General features: G+C 41.4%; 4 protein-coding genes across 5 annotated transcripts; all 4 read left to right on the plus strand.

Moving 5' to 3' along the window:
* Nucleotides 1-406: 406 nt before the first annotated feature.
* On the plus strand, nucleotides 407-646 carry RB195_014440 (uncharacterized protein; the record flags this gene model as incomplete). The annotated part of the gene is made up of 1 exon (XM_064204711.1): nucleotides 407-646. One exon carries the CDS (start codon nucleotides 407-409, stop codon nucleotides 644-646), a length of 240 nt encoding a protein of 79 aa, XP_064060592.1.
* Nucleotides 647-2,231: 1,585 nt separating this feature from the next.
* RB195_014441 (uncharacterized protein) lies at nucleotides 2,232-2,624 on the plus strand (the record flags this gene model as incomplete). The annotated part of the gene is made up of 1 exon (XM_064204712.1): nucleotides 2,232-2,624. The coding sequence occupies one exon, from the start codon at nucleotides 2,232-2,234 to the stop codon at nucleotides 2,622-2,624; it is 393 nt and encodes a 130-aa protein (XP_064060593.1).
* Nucleotides 2,625-4,964: 2,340 nt separating this feature from the next.
* Nucleotides 4,965-15,431, plus strand: RB195_014442 (uncharacterized protein; the record flags this gene model as incomplete). 2 transcript variants are annotated; one of them, XM_064204713.1, is made up of 5 exons in its annotated part: nucleotides 4,965-5,011; nucleotides 5,971-6,031; nucleotides 6,175-6,290; nucleotides 11,192-11,291; nucleotides 15,387-15,431. In XM_064204713.1, 5 exons carry the CDS (start codon nucleotides 4,965-4,967, stop codon nucleotides 15,429-15,431), a joined length of 369 nt encoding a protein of 122 aa, XP_064060594.1. The 2 variants fall into 2 exon arrangements, with proteins under 2 accessions (XP_064060594.1, XP_064060595.1); XM_064204714.1 differs by having other exon boundaries at nucleotides 4,968-5,011.
* A 163-nt stretch (nucleotides 15,432-15,594) lies between these two features.
* On the plus strand, nucleotides 15,595-15,906 carry RB195_014443 (uncharacterized protein; the record flags this gene model as incomplete). The annotated part of the gene is made up of 3 exons (XM_064204715.1): nucleotides 15,595-15,616; nucleotides 15,671-15,777; nucleotides 15,832-15,906. The coding sequence occupies 3 exons, from the start codon at nucleotides 15,595-15,597 to the stop codon at nucleotides 15,904-15,906; spliced, it is 204 nt and encodes a 67-aa protein (XP_064060596.1).
* Between the last annotated feature and the right edge of the window lie 1,640 nt (nucleotides 15,907-17,546).

Here is a 17,546-nt window from a genome sequence, read left to right on the forward strand (position 1 = left end):
ATATGTGCTCTCTCCCTAGAGGAATCGGTTAGTCGGTTAGTCGCGAGGCCAAGTGGCGTATCTCCAGGTGGCGGATAGGGGCTAATCGCGGTTCAAAACCGACCTTGTGCCTACCCTGTCGGGTGGATTTAGAAGACGGACTCACGCGTACGCACGTACGCGGACGCAACGTACTCCCACAAACCCGTGGGGCAAGAGGCTTGCAGCTTGCTCATAGGTTTTAGAATAAACGCATGTTACAATGATAAGAAAGCGTCTCCTGATTCGGAGAATACCTTGGTACGGTAGCGCCAGGAGGAACGGAGTTGTAGGAGTCATCTAGGCTATCAGAATGGAAAATGACTAGGATGGCGAACTGTACCTATAACGCACATACGCTTGCAAGGGAGCGGCCATCGAAGATCTGATGATGCAAGCCAGGAAGTTTAAGTACAACGTCATCGGATCGGAGACGATACGACGTTACCTTCTCAACGCCGTATATGAGACTGAAGAACTTTTCTTAAAAACATGTGACAGTAGAGGAGTTGGTGGAATTCGCGACGAGAGTATAGAGAGTATAGCAGAGAACATCGACTCTTTTGAGCAATTTACGACGCAAATCGGGAGTCTGCATGTGAAAAGATGTGATCCTGCGCTAGCTTAGACTATCATCGTCACTTACGCTCCAATATCAGGCCACTAAAAAGATGTAGAACCTTTCTACATGGTCTACAGGTAAAACCGCTTCTACAAGGTAATAGTTGGCGATTTCAACACCAAGGTTGGCCCGATAAGAATGCCTGCAGAAGTTCACATTGGGACCCACTGTCTACAATGGAATGAACGGGATAGAGGGTTTCCGAGATCATCATGACGATTAGGACCACCCATGGCATCTCACAATTTCGGAATCCTTCTTCCTTACGCTGGAAGTAGGAGACATAAAATTTTCTGCCTGACAGATGTAGCTGTTGTGTTAAAGTTCTATACACGATTGGACCACCGCCTCTTCCAAGGAGGATTTTCCTCCACATTGAAAGAAGAGAAAGGTGCGAATTTTAGAGAGCGAAGACCCCGAACTATCATTAACTGGGATCCCTTCGCTAAGTTAGCCGGGTTTCGGGAAAGTATCGTCATGGACAAGATGGCCGCCTCCGGTAGCTCTGGAGCTCAGCGACAGCGCGATTCACTCAGCGTTGTGGCAACCATGAGCCACAGGCAACCAAAAACATACTTCCGTGCATTCGTTATACTCGTCGAGACTTCGCTAATCAAAAGACGAAGATGACTGCTCTCCGGGACCTAAATGGAGCAATCACTGCTTCGAGAGAGAAATGGAGAAAATAATCTACGACTTGTTCTGTGATTTCCTCGACGGCCATGTCCACCTGCCTTCTTACCCCGTCTGAGGAAAGATGAGCATGTCCTGTACGTCGTGTAGCAAGTACGTCATGCCATCATATCGGTATCCGGTCCCGACAGAATAAGATCAGAACATCTGAAGAGCCTTCCCCAAGTACTTGTCAACACTCTGGTGAAGTTCTTTACGCGTTGCCTGACGTAATGCAAGTTTTCTAAACAGTGGAAGACCAGCAAGACTGTGACAGAAGGGAGATCCACATGAAATCGGCAACTATCCCCCATTACTGCCCGTCATCTACGAGCTCCTTACAAAAGTGATCCTTAATATGATTGAAAAGGTATTAGATGGAGGAGAGCCATAAGAGTAAGCAGGGTTTCGAAAAGGATTCAGCACGGTAGACCACATTCACACTGTTTCAAAACTCGCGGCACTTGAGGTATCGCGATGCCGCTATGTCTCACCTTTGTCGGCTTAAAGAAAACCGTCGACTCAGTTGAAACAAAAGCTGTCGTGGAAGTCTTTTAAAGTCAAGGCGTCCCTTCTCAGTACATAAAGGTACTTCGAGAGTTGTATAGTAATTTATTAACCAGAATTTCGCCATCGTACAAGAATATCATCATCGCCGTGACGAGAGGACTCCGGCAGGGTCAACGATTTCACTTAAAATATTTATGAACACTCTCGAGAACCCACTGCAAAAGTTGGAATGGGACGACATAGGAGAAGGTTGATGGTCGGCAGCTACACCGTCTACGCATTGTTGATGACATCACTCCGACAACATCTAGCATCAGCTAAGTGGAACGGGTGCTAACCTAATTTGACGACACTTGCGATACATTGATCTTCAACCTAATCTGAAAAAGACGATGTTTGTGCAAAAGGTATGGCTCTCGGATGCCCTTTTACCCTCAACGATACAACCATATTCAAACCATATCCGTTCACCAGCTACGGTTGTCTAGTTCGGGAAATAAACATGAATAGCAAACTGACCCCCGAGCTGGGCAGGAGGAAACGACCGGCTTGGGGAGCTCATAATAACATCGACGGTGTAGTGAAAAAGACCAGGAAAACCCGGCTTCGTACTCACCTCTTAAACATTACAGTACTTCCTGATTTGAGCTATGCTTCAGAAACTTCGGATCTTCGCAAGCAGGAAGAAAATGCTGTGAGCGTTATTGAACGTCATCGAAATAAACTGGGGCGGATACGCGACGTGCTTCAGCGATTACCGTTGGACAAGAGCCTTGAGCCTCTGAGTTCCACTGGCTGTTAGGAGCACCACAGGCCCGATGGTCAGACTTCTTCATGAGGTCCTTCGAAGAAAATTTTATGCTCTTCGTGTCCCACGCGAAAGAAGGAATCATTGGGAGACTCTGGCACGCGATCGGGACAAATGGAAAAATTCGACCACTTCGAAGAACAACAGTAGTCACGGTAATCAAGATAATCAAGGTAGGTGCTGCTTTTTTGTATACCTGCAAGTGTTTATGCATGCACGTATGTGTACCGACCGATATTTGTCTATGCCTCTCTCTGTAAATGTCGCGACGGAGGGAACAATTTGGACCAAAATTTTAGATGCAGAAGTACTTCTTCCGGGCAAATAATACTAGATATCTCTCGCCCGGAAGTATTAACAAATAAATCTGGTTTATCGATTTACTGATTTTGATCCATCCTGTTTGGAGTGCTAGAAAAACGATGACAAAACCATTTTTTCTAGCATACCAGCTGAAGTGATGGCAATGAACCCGTGCGGAAGAATCCATTTATCTGGTTGTGGTTTACAAAATAAGTATTACAGGAATATATTTCTCTGCAAAAACTCTCTAGTTGGTTAAAATCGAGTAAGGTACGCCTTGCGAACTTCATTTTCAAAACTATAAGAATTTATACTAGTGAATCTTAGTCTTCCCACAGTTTTAAGACTTAATATTAATTTTATTGGTGTGCAGTACATTATTAGAGTTTTTATCAATTTTAGATCATCCAATAAAGTCTCCTCATACGTTTGCGAATTCGAGTTTGCTTGTCCCCTGTTTTTTGACATGTTGATACATATATGTATGATGCATGATTGGTTTCCCCTGTTTGCATAGATACAGCTTGTAGGCTGTTTTCTTGTGTTTCGAAAACATAAAAAATTCATGAACGTCCAGATTAGAGATTCTCCTCCTCAGCAATTTGATATAAGAGCATATCAAGTTGCTTAGGAGAGGAGAACTCGCTGTGCTCAATCGCACATACTTTTGTTCTTCTTTAAGGGCTCAAATCCTCTTGAGAACTCGACGCAACCATCACACAAAACTTTGAAGAAACGTTCTTTTTTCAAGTGCCAGCGAAGTGACGTCAACTCGCTGTATAAACAGCAGTTTCGACAATTTCGCTCATCGATAACAATCGGAGATCAACTGCGAAAACCTTGTTTTTGATGACTTATTCCTCATCTTTGATCCTTTTGTGGGTTTCACTCATCTAATAAGCCTTTCTGGATTATCCATGGCTGCCTTGCTATTCAAGGTGTTTCCACCAATTCAGTGTATGTGTAAGATTTGGGCACCATGTTTTGAAAGGTCTTTCTCGAGTTGTTGTAGGAGAAGATCAACGATCAAGGAAGGTTGTTCTCCGAGATTTCCCGCTCAATCGATGATTCGGAGTTCAACCGGAACGCCTTTTTGTATCATCTTCACATCACTATTAATTCCTTGCAATTCCCATTGTAATTATCTCACACCTGTCGAAGATCTCCCTGGACACCTTGTCATATCCGTCTATCTCATTTCGAAGGTAGCGTTGTTAAATGCTACCATTTCGTCTGTCTTGCGGCTCTTGTTTGGCTCGAATTCAATTATTTGTGTGGCTACACGCTCCCGTTGCGACTGGCTTTAGCCGCGGTTGAAGCCATCGAAATTCCAGCTCATAGCATAGGAAATCATCGATATTTCCTATCCGTTTTGTCGACTGCTGTTGCGGAATGCATATGCGCTAGACGTGACTATGGTTTGGAGCTATTCTGCGACTTTCTGTTCTTAAAATTCCATGCAACCGTCTCGTCTTCATGTATGATTAGAATGTTTAGAATTCCGCGTGTCTGGAATCATCATTAATTCCTCTTATCCGGGATTTTTCTTCATGCTTTCCATTCTTAATGTGTCTTAGATGCTAGGCTTTGTTTTGAAATTCTTTTACATGGTCTGAAGCCGAATCTTATTTGTTGTTATTTCCATGGAAAAAGTGTGCGTGGGAATCGACTCGACTGTTATGAAAATTTGCCGATGTGCTTTCTGCTTGTGTGTTATGTTATCTGAGTGCTACTGGCTTAGTTCGTTGTTTCATTTTTGAACGCACGCTTTCGTAATTTTACAAAACACCTGAGTTGGGAGGATTACGATTTCATATCGGAGTATGAGAGGAAATTGACAGTGTGACCGGGACTTCGCATAACAGAATGTCTCGAAAGAAGGCAGATTCTCTCTTATCTTCAGAGATTACATATTTTAAGGGAACAGTAAAGGTTTTAAGCAGGGGAAGGCTCATAGTGCGGTCCTGGAGTGATTCCAGCCAGAACTTTGTCTCCTGTGCTGATCAATACCTGCTTTCCAAAAAAAAGAGGATGATGTATCTCACTCTTGTCACTGGAATCATAACTTCAAACAACAGGTACTCAACAAACACTCTACTGCAGTAAAAAGAGCGTCAACTTTTGCGAGAAAGTGAGGTCCTCAGCTTGATGACGCATTTCTTACTATTTATTTCTGCTTCCAAAGAAAAAGTCCGTTGAATAACCTACGAAAAAATGCGCACATTCCACGCTTCTCAGACCGTTGTTTTGATCTCATTTAAAATCTGAATAAGTTGAGAAGTTGAGTGAAACATTTCTTTATATATATATATATATATATATATATATATATATATATATATATATATATATACTTGCGATCTATTTATACCTGATTTACAGTGACTTTTTGTCTTCGATGTTCCAAAATCGAAAACGTTTTCTTCTGCATTTTCTATTAAGGAAAAGCCTCTTTTTCCCTAATTCAATTTTTTTCATGAGACGGGTGAGGAAATGTGTACATTGTTGCACTTTGTTTCTCAAAATTAATTTTCCTGAGCCTCATAACAATAACAACAGCTATTTTTCATATTGATCTGTTTGAGTTACGCGTTCTTTGCCTTTCTCAAAATATGTTGGTTCTTATCGCGGATGCTGAAATTGGATGAGATCCTCGAGAAATTTCCATGCTAAAGTGCATGCACGTTGAGCAACATCCTGGTGGGCATTACGAAAAGGTCACACGCACCAATGCATCCCGGCACCTCATTTTGGAGACCTCTTCCCAGCAATATCCTCATTCCACTCCAATTCACGAAACTTTTTTTTCGTTCGATATAGTTTCGTTGCAAAATTCGTTGCTAGGATGTGCTACAAACTTTGGCTCCAGTAGGCTCTCAGTAACCGTTCACAAAGCCACAAATCATTTTAAGCTTTACTAAATACTCTTACGATCTTAAGTACGCTATTTCAGAAAAGCTTATCTCAGATGGATGCTGTTATGCAACGTGTTGTTAGTGTTAATATGTTTTGAGAGTTCTAACAGCGCTTTTTTCAGTGCGAAGCTTTTCTCCTTGGCGCTGAACATGCGAACCGATCAAGTGGATCGAGAACCACATGTACTTCTTCTCTTCCGAGACACGTCTTCCCATCCCTCGTTATTTTTATGACCTCTTTCAATGATGTGTCCATTGATAAGTCTTGAGACAAACGCTCTAACTTTATCTACTGTAATGGATTTGTCTGATAATCTTGCTTCCAGAAGTTCTTCATGCGCACTCATCCAGACACCAGCGACCGGTCCAGATGGCTTGAGACTTCGAAGGACACACCACATCGAAAAATTTCCTCTAATTCTATGGCTAACACATTATCGCGGTTAGTTCACGTGGCACATTGCTTCTTTTTTGTTTTTGGAATTTCGGGTAGGATCCTGGTACTCATACAAACAACAATAACTTAAACATTCATTGGTACATCTATAATTTTATTCCTGCTTTTAACAACATTCTATAACATTAAGAGCACCCACCATCGACTCTTGACGAGTTTTTGCGCTTCTCCTTCTTGCATCTATCAACACGTGCACTTTCACGGACGTCTAGTATTCCGCTAACTTGCAATATGTAAACCTTCAATTTCCAACCACCTATTACGGTCTATTTCAATACGAGTTCCTTACTTGTCTTTGAAAACTTCTTTGAGAAAAGAACAAACTTCAATGCGGTGAAAAGTAAATAGTTATTTGTTGAACTCCACTCTATTTAAAGATCACATGTATTGGAAGTGAATGCCGTATTAAAACAGTAGTACGCCACTTTGTAATGATTTAATCACAGTTTTGCTCGGTGTGGTTGCATAAAATACTGGTGTTGGATAAGTGTTCAGAAGCTGTCATCCTTATCCTCTTGCAATAAGAAATGCCGAGTCAATTTGAGTGATAAAACGATATGTGAAGGTTTAGAATAGATATGTACATGTATATATATATATATATATATATATATATATATACATATACATATATATTATATATACAGATATTGTGTGTACCACGATTCAACTGAATTCTCCTGCGAATAGTTTCGAGCTGCCAGCAAGGTTTGCACTCGTGGGAATGGTATCTTCTTCTGGTTCTGCGGTTTGGTGACTACTTGGTTACGCTCTCTGGCGCGGTCGATAGTCACCAAATCGGAAGGGCCTCCAGAACGCCGCCCTCGCGGCTGCAAACTCTACTGACACTCGGTGCGATTGTGCTAAAGAAATCAGCTAGAGATGACGATGTAAAACATCGAAAGATTTGCCCAACCTTTTCGTAGCTGCTTGGCAGTCGAACGAAAAGGAAAAGAGCTGGGAATAGTATGAAGAAAGGCTATCACGAAGCTGATAGGAACTTGAAGCATTCCTAATCATCGTACCATTTGTCGCATCCTGAAGAAACAGACTCTATATGCCGAAGCTTTCGTGGATTTCCACACAACTGGAGGGCTTCTGCAAGGGTGCTGACTCTTCCAAATATTTATTTAAAATCCAGCTGTACTGTTCATTTGTTTCTGTTCATTTCAAAATTATGATCCTTCTATGCAACGGACGAATAAGGTGATAAAGGATAAGGTGGTTAGTGTTGATGAATTTCTCAGAACACGATGACTGGCGGAGACTGCACAATGTCAAGTCTTGTCTCTTAGGCAATATTGGTAGCACTTTGCCGACACGTAGCATGAATGGCATGGCTGGCCAGAAGCCTCTATGAAATATTTCTAAAAATTGAGTTCAGCATATATTGGAAACTTCGTATTACTTTCGGCACGCCTTTGTATAGTTGGCTAATGTTTCTAACCTATTTAAAACTGGGGAGTTCAATGATCAAAAATTTTCAGAAGTTCTTTTGTATTTGGTTGGTGCGTAATTAATTTCGGAAACAGACCGCATACTTCAGATTGCTATAACTCAGCTCAAACACAACTTTATTAATTGGAATAAAAACCATCAGAATCTACCCTTTCTAATAATCTTTTCCAACGAAATGGTGATAAATTTAGGCCTTCAGTATAAAAACTGAGATTACAGGAATCAACAAAATTATGGAAAGCATTTCCAACATGTTATGAATTAGTGAATTGTCTTTGACGCAAATGTGAATAAAAGGCCAAAAAAAGGGAAAAATTTTGGGGGAAAGGGGGGGGGGAAGGGGGTAGGGGGAGAAAACACCCCAAAAAGTAATTTTTTTGGGGGGGTTTTTTGGGGGTTTTTTCCTTTCTTTTTTTTTTTAAAAAAAACCCCCCCCCCCCCCCCCCCCCCCCCCCCCCCAAAAATTTTAAAAATTTTTAATTTAATTTTAAAAAAAAAAAATTAGACCTTTTTTTTTTTTTTTTTGCATTAAATATTTCCAAACAATGTTTTATAATGAATTAGTGAATTGTCTTTGACGCAAATGTGAATCAAGAGAGTCTCCACGGCTCTCTCTAGATCTTCATTATCAAGCGACGACCTGCGACCGCGACCCGGTTTTCCTTCAAGATCCAAATCGTTAGAAGCGAATTTTTCAAACCAGAGCTCCACTGTCCGTTCGCAAGGACAGTCTGATCCAAAAGCCCTGCTAAGGTTACGAGATGATTCTGCTGCGAAATGTCCTAATTTTAAGATCGTAAAGCATGATGAGTCGATAGTTGTGTCGTTCATGATTTTTCAGATCCCTAGAAAAGGCCGGCTGAAAAAATTAGAGCGACAATTATACATGTCTTCGAAAGAGCAAAAAAAACATACAAAAGGGTATGTGTTGTTTGCCTTGAGAGGAGAAAATTTAGGGTAAAAATTGTTTTATTTACACATACCTCGAAACCGAAATTAATTTTGCACCAACCTAGTAGTATCGTATTTTGTTGTGTCAATATGATATCGTTTTGTATCCTTTGAAACTATGATTGATAGATTCTTTATATCACCAGAACATAATTTACAAAAATTGCGCCAGTAGAACCAAATGCAAAGTCCTCTTAGTAAACATTACCGTAGACATTTCATCCGACTCTTGTTATTTTTTGGTCTTAGTCTTCAATGTTGATTTAGCATAGTTCCGAATTTATGTTGCCCGAACTGTCTCTGGATTCAAGTTATGTCTTCACAGCTTTTCCGCGAATAAGTGCTCTTTATCTTCAAAGAATGGAAACGACTGAAGAGGAAAAGCGTCTGTTCGGCGCTTCTTTTCTGTTTTTGCTCAAAAATGTTATTCATGCTTTTTGATTTGTAAAAAAAAATCTTCTGCAAAAGTAAAATCGCTGAGTTCCTAGACTGACAATTGGGAATGGGCTTTTTGTCTGAACGTCGGTTTCCCAGTCACAAACAATGCCATCTTTTCCTGTCATCAAACAGCATCTGATAAAGACGGAAGAATAAGAAGACTACTCCACATAAAAACTGCTCCTGTATATTCATTTGGGTCAAGAAGTTCGAAAATTCTGTAGAAGCACTCCAACTGCTGGCGGAATGCTGATTACAATTTTCTTCTGCGGCATTTCAATTAGCGAGTCAATATCGGAACGATGAATGAAAAATGTTAATTGCCAGTAGGAATGAAAAAGTACAGCGTTTTAGGTGCCTTTTTGTTGGATGCGGTGTTCATTGTCTGCTGCTCTAAGAGGAAATTGGCATTGTACAAATTAATACTTTCGTCCCCCTGCGTCCCTAAAAATTGCAACATCGCTTATTCGTCAGGATTTGCCCAAGTGCTAGAAGCTCACCAGCGTCATGTGTGGTCGGTGGTTCAAGAAGTCGCTCAAGACCACGGGGCACTAGATTTCTCTGGTGTCGATAAATTGGCATCAGGCTTATCCAAGACGATAGGATGAAGATAGGTAAAGATGAAGAAACACTAACTTGATAGATCTGGTTGGCCCAAGGCAGCGTACATATAAGCTGAAACCATTAACCATTCATTGACCTCCACGGTTCTCAATTGACGTTGAACGCGCAAGCGCAACCGAAAGAAATTGATCCACGCCAACCACAATACTTATTACTATTACTTTATCCTTTAATCTAGTTCGTTGTGATTATCAACTTCAATTGAGTCCACAATCTGATTGTGGACTCAACTGAGCTTGGGAACTAGTACAGTGAGCTAATGAGTGTTGTATTTCTTGGAGAAATTTGGCCGGATTATAAGTGTCGTGGGGCTGTTTGTACCCACCGTCTAAGCATAACAATCGATTGGTCACTCAGAATACCAGAAAAGCGCCCAAATTCGGAGGAGGCAGGATCTTTTTCAGTGTTTTGGTGTTATCGAACAAGAAAATATTCTTTTCAAATCTTATACCAAACGGGATAATATCCTTGTTCCTTGTTGAGGCGTCGTGAATTGCAAGTTTACGGAGATTATGAACACTTTTAGCCAAAAAAATAGGTAACACTTCAATTTTGGCCGACTCCGCTCTGACCGAGCCTCCTGTTTCCACCCATCATTGAAGACCAGAAAAGCTGAAGTTCTAAGGTTGTCCGTTAGGAGCCCCTAAGGCAGCAAACTCGTAAGCTACGAATTCCGACGGCTGATTTGGAGAGATATGTGCGTGTGCTTATCTAATCTATGATTTATGTGTTCTTAAAATAAATGATTTCACAATCATTAACTTCTTCGGTAATGTCTGTTAACGTTTCTAAGAAAAAGGTAGACATTTAGTTTTATGTGCTATATGAAAACTTGGAAAGTCCTAATGTTTAAACTGCTGCTTTTCATATCCATGTATTTTCGATACTTTTTGTAAGCATTGTCATGCTTGCCTCACTGGAACATTCTTCATGAATTCCTCAGATTTCCCCTGAGAATTTGCCAATGGTGTTTCCACTTTCCAAAGAAGGCACTTTACCAACCTGAGGCAAACAATGGACATGCGGAGGAGTCACAGAGGTGGAAAGTAACGCGCGCAGTGGCCACGACTATGAAACGGTTGCAACGTCTCATTCACCTGTTGCGACATGCACCCGAAATTATTGCGCACCAATTCGACGCCGTGGGACCCGTCGCACCCCGTTTTTGGAATTTGGTGGCTGTCACATACACACGCGACAGAATAACCTTATTATATGGTATGATTGTCAAGTGCTTTTGCAACCAAAAGTTCCCTTCAGTTTTTTTTTTAGTAGTAGACCGTGGTAAAATGCTACAATGTTTTTCCTGCAATTTAAGCCTTCACTATAATACAGTTTACATGATGCAGTTTCTAGCATCTCATTCAATTTCCACCCTGTACTGTCCTATTATTCTTTGGTGTTCTGATTTTCAGGCTCACTAGTCGGTTAACGATTAATCCGTCCATTCGCTGGACTCCTGCCAGCAAGATTAACCACGACACAGTAGAGGGACGAATTGAGTTTTACAATCAGGTAGTTTTGCTTTTGTCTCTTAGTTTTTTGGGTTAGAAAAAGAAATAGAAGTGTCGCCAGGATTCATGATGAGATTGTAAGTGACCCCATAAGGAACTTTTCATAATATTTCGATTCTGTCGCATTATCTCTGTTGAAAGAACGTTCCAAAAGCACCTTACCTTTTTTCTGGTTCGAAAACGAAAACCGGCGAGATGTTTATAAATGAAGATCAAAATCAAGGACACTTTTAGATGTTTTCCTTGTATGAACCGTCCCTACACCAAATTAAAACGGCACTTCTTGAGCTGATGTTCGCATGTGCTATGGTTTAAAGGCTTCACCCCATGAATCTCGGGTGGTACGGGTTTCAGGTGGGTTATGCCTATATGGGGTCGTAGAATGTGGGGAAGAGGAAGATTCCGTTCATCTTCCCCTGTATCAGTGTAAACAGACAACCCCGGAACGCTGTTTCTTACGACGTCCTCTGTTGCAGCGCCCCACCCTTGCCCCCTTCTCCTTGCGATTCGTCCGAATAGGTCTTCGACGAATCGCAGGCGGGGAGGTGCGCAAACTTTGCGCATTGCAACAGAAGCCGCCATGAGGAAGCATTCCGGCTCGGCCGTTTCCACTGATCACAGGAAGAAATGGACGGAATCACCCTCTTTCCCACAATCCACGACCCTGTATAGGCATAACCAATCTGAAACCCGCACCACTCTGATTCGGTGGGTGAGTCTTTAAAATAGACGCATAAAGAAACTTTTCGTTCTATTGAAAATTAAACAGCTGAAACACCTTGAAATGGGAAACTGACGGAACTGTATCCGCAAACTCAAAAAAGCTGAAGGAAGGTAATCTTTGTTGATTTGAAGAGAGCATGACCAAGCAAGTGTAAGCAGCTGTTTTACGTACTACTGTTCGAGAATAATGACGAATGTGTACTTATATGGAGAATGGCACTAATACAATTAAAGTAGAAACTACAGGGCGGTCGAGGCAAATCCGAAAATGTGCCATATAAGTGAGAAATGCTTTTTGAAACATAAGGAAACGATCAGTTCAGAGTATATTCCTTACTGTTTCAGAGCTTTATGCAATCAGTTAAAATTTGCACTTTCCTATTACCTAACTATGGGATTCTATTCGCAGCGATTTTACCGGTCCGAATGCCGCTGCTGTTAAAGCGTGCTCAGAGGTCTTAGCTAAATGTCGTCTCTTTGAGAATTTGTGGTTTGGTTTTCGATGGATGAACCCGAAAGATCGTGCAAAAAATCCAAGATTGCTGTTTGCCTTCTGCAGACAAATAAACAAATAAAAACTTTGCATTTACCTTGACAACACAATTCCCAGATGCAGATTCCTACTGTACTTTTTATGCAGCTAAACCGGATCTTGATGTGTTCCCTATTAAGCTGACTCGACGTCTTCGCATCCTGCAGAGCCTGAAGCGTCGAAATTGACTAAATCTTATAAAAAAAAGTCATAAAGTCACTGGCGTATCTGTGCACTTGGGATGGGCCAACGCGTCTTACTGCAACTCGTAATCATTGATGTTTTTGAACGCGTGTTGGCCTACACAATGATTTCCAGGGGCCTTTCGATGACCAAGTCAGTGCTTTTATCCTCTTACACAGCGTGGTACAAATTTGTCGACATCGGAGGGATGAAAGGTTTGGTTTGTGCTTGAGCGGTTTCGAAGCATCGATCGTGTGGTTTCAATGGACCTCTAACCGACTGCGTCACACCCGCCCCATCTAAATCTAATACTTGATCTAGTTTTTTGAAATTCTCTGAATTCAAATTGACTAAGATTTATCCGGGTAAACCCCAACAAACGCAAAATACTCTGTGCTTCTATTCTCAAATACTGTGTATGTCAAAATTCAACGAGGGCAATGCGCTTAGCTGATGATCTGCGGTTGGTGCAAGGTGTGGTCAGGAATCACCATCACTGACCATACTGTGATTCTAACTACTATGTGGTGATCAAATGGCGAGACCGAAATTAGAGAACGCAGTTCTCGCACCACACCGAACCGCATTCTTCTTTTCATTTCTGAGCTTACACGGATAAAGAAGCTTCTAGTGCTTCACAAGCAGTAGGGTCTCGTGCTAATATTTTGCTCGCTACGTCAAAATTTGCTCCCTGTGGCTTCCCCGCGATGACCAAACTTGTGGTGTAAAAGCGCGATCTGTTTTTGCAGTATAAGTGTTCTTTGATGCGTGTGCACAAGATTCCCATAGTTTCGTCAACGTAACGTGGCTGCATTCTTTTCATTGTACAAGAAGAAGTATTTTTGAAATCACTCAACCCTTCGGACAAATTTGGCAGGATAATCTGACGCTACGATAAGATCTACTATACACTAAAAGCTTCTTGAAAGATGGAAGCAAAATAATATGCCCGATAATTACGGTTTGTTTCCGTTTTCTTCAAAGGAGTCAAGAGAACAGGCATCGGTTGGAATCACTGTCTTTGCTGCTGTCTTATACGCAAAAGTCTTTCCAATCTTCTTGATTCCTTACTACACTAATTTTCGACACGGTCCTTAGCTCTAAAGCTCGTTCTCTGGTCCAAATTTCCCTTCACTTTGTTGTTTGTATTTTGTTTTAATCTGTAGCAACCACGTATAACTGTTTATGTGGACATTTCACGACCTCTTTTCAGAAAAGCTGTCGAGGAAACCGGTTGTGTTGACCGCATTTGAGTGCTCGATGCTTTTTTCTGCATAAGTAATAAACCGCAGAAGTATGATAGGACGTACTTGAGGATCAATCTCCAGCTTGCGATGGTTGTGGGAGAATGAGCCTAGTTGTACACGAAAAATAGTGTGTGAGTGCCTGGACTTAGACTGTGATGAAATTCTCCTGGGTCAGAATAGCAGTAATAGAGCGCACTTTGTAATACCTTACTTTTCGTTACCATTCCTCAGTTGCGAAAGAACTTAATTAACTCGTTGCTCATACCATCATGCTGACGCTCTTTTTTCTGTGTAGAGATGTCGTAAAGTAGATGTAGAGCAAAGGTAAAATTGATCAACACTTGCGCGGTTAATAGTTCGATAACGAGCACTGGTAATAGCAGTAGGTAAGAACACCACTAAATTCTTATGCCGCCCCTACAACAGGTGTACTAATAGATTCCTTCTCCCTTTTCGTTTTCTCGTGCACCCCTAACTTTTTTTTCGAAATCTTCTTCGTCAACATGAAAACTATGCAAGTATTGAATGTCACTAGTGTCTTTTTAGATTGTGAACATGAGTGTGAACACAACGCCACCATTTTATCCCTCAGGAGTCGGTGGATTTGAAAGAAACTTTCTGCGGGGAGAAAAGTACTGAAATTGTTATCGGTTGCTCCTTGCACTTTCATTAACTTGAGAAGTCTGAAGTCAAAGGCAGCATACCACGCATATGACGTGGTGAGGGCATCCGAGAGAAAAGCTAGAGAAGAGGTTGTAATTTGCAGGATCTGGGGTAGTTCCGCTCATGCCTTCTTAATTGTCGTAGAAAACGGCGTGAAAGACACCTTTTCTACGAGGATTTCAGAAGCACCGAGCCACCACTGTGCACGCGCCGCATCCAACTGCGAGCGGTCGAAGATCAGTGATGTCTACTCGGCAGCCTATTCAAGTGAAACCAATAAACAGGCGGCCGAGGGAACAGGAGCGTGTGCAAAGTGGCATGTTCTAACGTTCCTCATGTTAGCAAACGTAGTTTTCACGCCGTTTTTTTTCCACGAGGATTGGAGGAATACCAGCATACCAGGAATCTGATGCGATGAGGGTCTCTTCGGGAAAAGCTTCTTCTCTTATATAGCTTTTCTCGCACATTCCCTCATCCCATCAGATCCGTGCTATGCTGCTTCTAGGTTGAACGCTTCGGTGCATCTCAATTGGAATGATTCGACAAGCGTCTTTTCTTTTTCTTTTGTACTTGTTGAAGAGCACATTCTATTCTAGTTAATTACAACATGGCTGCCACAAAAGTTCCAAAACCCAAAATGAGTCCGGTTTAGAACTTCCTTCAAGGATTGCAGTGGATTTGTATGATATATTCGTTGCAACGTGTATATTCAAATGTTGATATATTCGTTGCAACGTGTTCGTTTCAGGTATGCCACAAATTGCTCAAAAAATCTAAGCCAGCGTGGCGATGAGGGTTTTCGACACTGGTCTACCTCGACGAAGCACCTCCACCAACTCACCTTCTTGTGATATGCCTTTGTGGATTCTACGAAGTTGCTGTGCCATGCTGCATGTAAATAGTCTGTACAGACTACGATTTTGCTGTAAATATAGTCTCGGAAGTCTATGTTTTATATGGCCACTTTTATTCATTGGAGTATGTGTCGCCTGTAATTTATCTTATCGAGGAATGGAACTGTTTCATTGATAGGTACAAAACATGAAGGTCTGCTTTTTATGGTGGTCAAATTCACACAGGTTTTACGTCGACAAAGAAGGCTTCCAGAAGAAGCTAGAGGTACACATGCAAACCGAAAGGTGGGTGGTTATCTATGCTATACCTACTACAAGGATGGGGTAAAAATTCTTTAGTGTTCTTACCCATTGCTACTACTTCAGCTCATTAGCGTTCGTGCCCACAACTTTCCAAGACACACAAGGGTCTAATGAAGAATAAAATTTATTTGTTTTTTTCCAATTAAAATTTTTCCAATTTGTGAGCCTTCAGGATGAAAAACAAAGTGTAAGTAAAGAGAATCAGCTGCAAACTTAAGTTATATTTCCGGTTTCTCAGGAAACACAAAAAGGTAGTTGGTGTTCTTCACGGCAAACAACTCGGTGCAGCATGATGATCGTGATCTCATTCGAAGGATGTTTAGGTTGATTTTGTTAACTCACGATAACAACACTGCTTATTGCATTCTTCACAAATGCAATTGGAATATGCAGAGACTGTTGTTCTAGGGAGTTGTTCCTAAGTGATGGGAAGAGATGACGCTGAAAGTAGAAAAGGCAAACAACGTCCTAGAATAAGGTTTCTCCGGTTTTTGTGCGGCTATTCAGAAATTTAGAGTGAACAACTGGGGAAATTTGTGGAAACAAACTAAAAAGTCGAAAATGCTCGAGGAGTTCTTTCTCCTATTCATCTTCATAACTCTTCTTAAAAATAAAAGGTAAAGTTTCTGGCATTAATCAATCCCCCCACGTTCACTTCAATTCAGAATCGTTTGAGGTTCACGAACGTGTAACTGGCCTATAAAATGATTTGCAGTGGCTAGCCGATGTGTCAAGTCAGTGTTTTATCCTCCCAGACAAGTCTGGTACCACTTTATCGACTCCGGAGTAATCAAAGGCTTGGTAAGCACTAGTGCGGATTCGAACCTCCGATCGATCGTGCAGGGAGCGGAACCTCTAACCGCTGCACTACACCCGCCTATAACTTTTCTTATGTAGCACAAAAACCTTCGCCGCTCATTCACTGAGATCTACGGATGTCTGCAATTTTTTGCAGCGCGGTTAGCAACAAGCCGACTATTCCGGCAAGTCTAGAATTTTAACGGCCCTTCTGCGTAGGATATAAGACCTTCTATTCGCCATCATTGTAAAACTGGTCAGTTCGAAATGTGCTTGAAGGGGCATATGCAAATATCCACGGGGGTTCGGAACTGGTTCCTGCTTTTTACTATAACACTGCTACTATAGCAGGATTAGATGCAGAGATTAGCTTACATAATCCATCGACAAGCAAGCGAGCTTGACGTTTAATCTTGTCGCAGTATTACACCGTAACGCTTTGTCGTGAATGATGTTGACATTTACTCTTGTTCCTGGTTGCAAGAACTTCTTCAAACTCAAACTTAGAGCTCAAAAAATGAAGAATCTTCAAGAAAAATTGTCGGATTCTAGATAAAAAGTACTTTCAATTGCAGTTTCCTAATTGTTAAAGCTTAAAATAAAATCAGCTTCGAATGGATTCGAAAATGATCACAGTGCGCCCTGGGCTGGTTCAGTACAGAGGAAGGAAGGAATAGGTGTATAGGTGTCATGCAGGCAAAGAATTTGGGTTGCATTCGAACCTCTCGAACATATCCGACTCCGACTATTAGACTCCGACTTCGAGTCTAGTGCACTTTTTGAATATTCGTCGCGTTATAAATGATATTTCCAATCGAATAAGAAAATCGTACTACTCTTCCAAAAAAAAACTATTTATAATTTTTCTGACATTATCCACGACGATGAAGACAACATATCATACATAGTTGTGTGGCATCAGAGGAGAAAAATACATTAATACAAATACAAAA

Source organism: Necator americanus, chromosome V (assembly GCF_031761385.1).
Source record: "Necator americanus strain Aroian chromosome V, whole genome shotgun sequence".
Taxonomy (NCBI): Eukaryota; Metazoa; Nematoda; class Chromadorea; order Rhabditida; family Ancylostomatidae; genus Necator; species Necator americanus.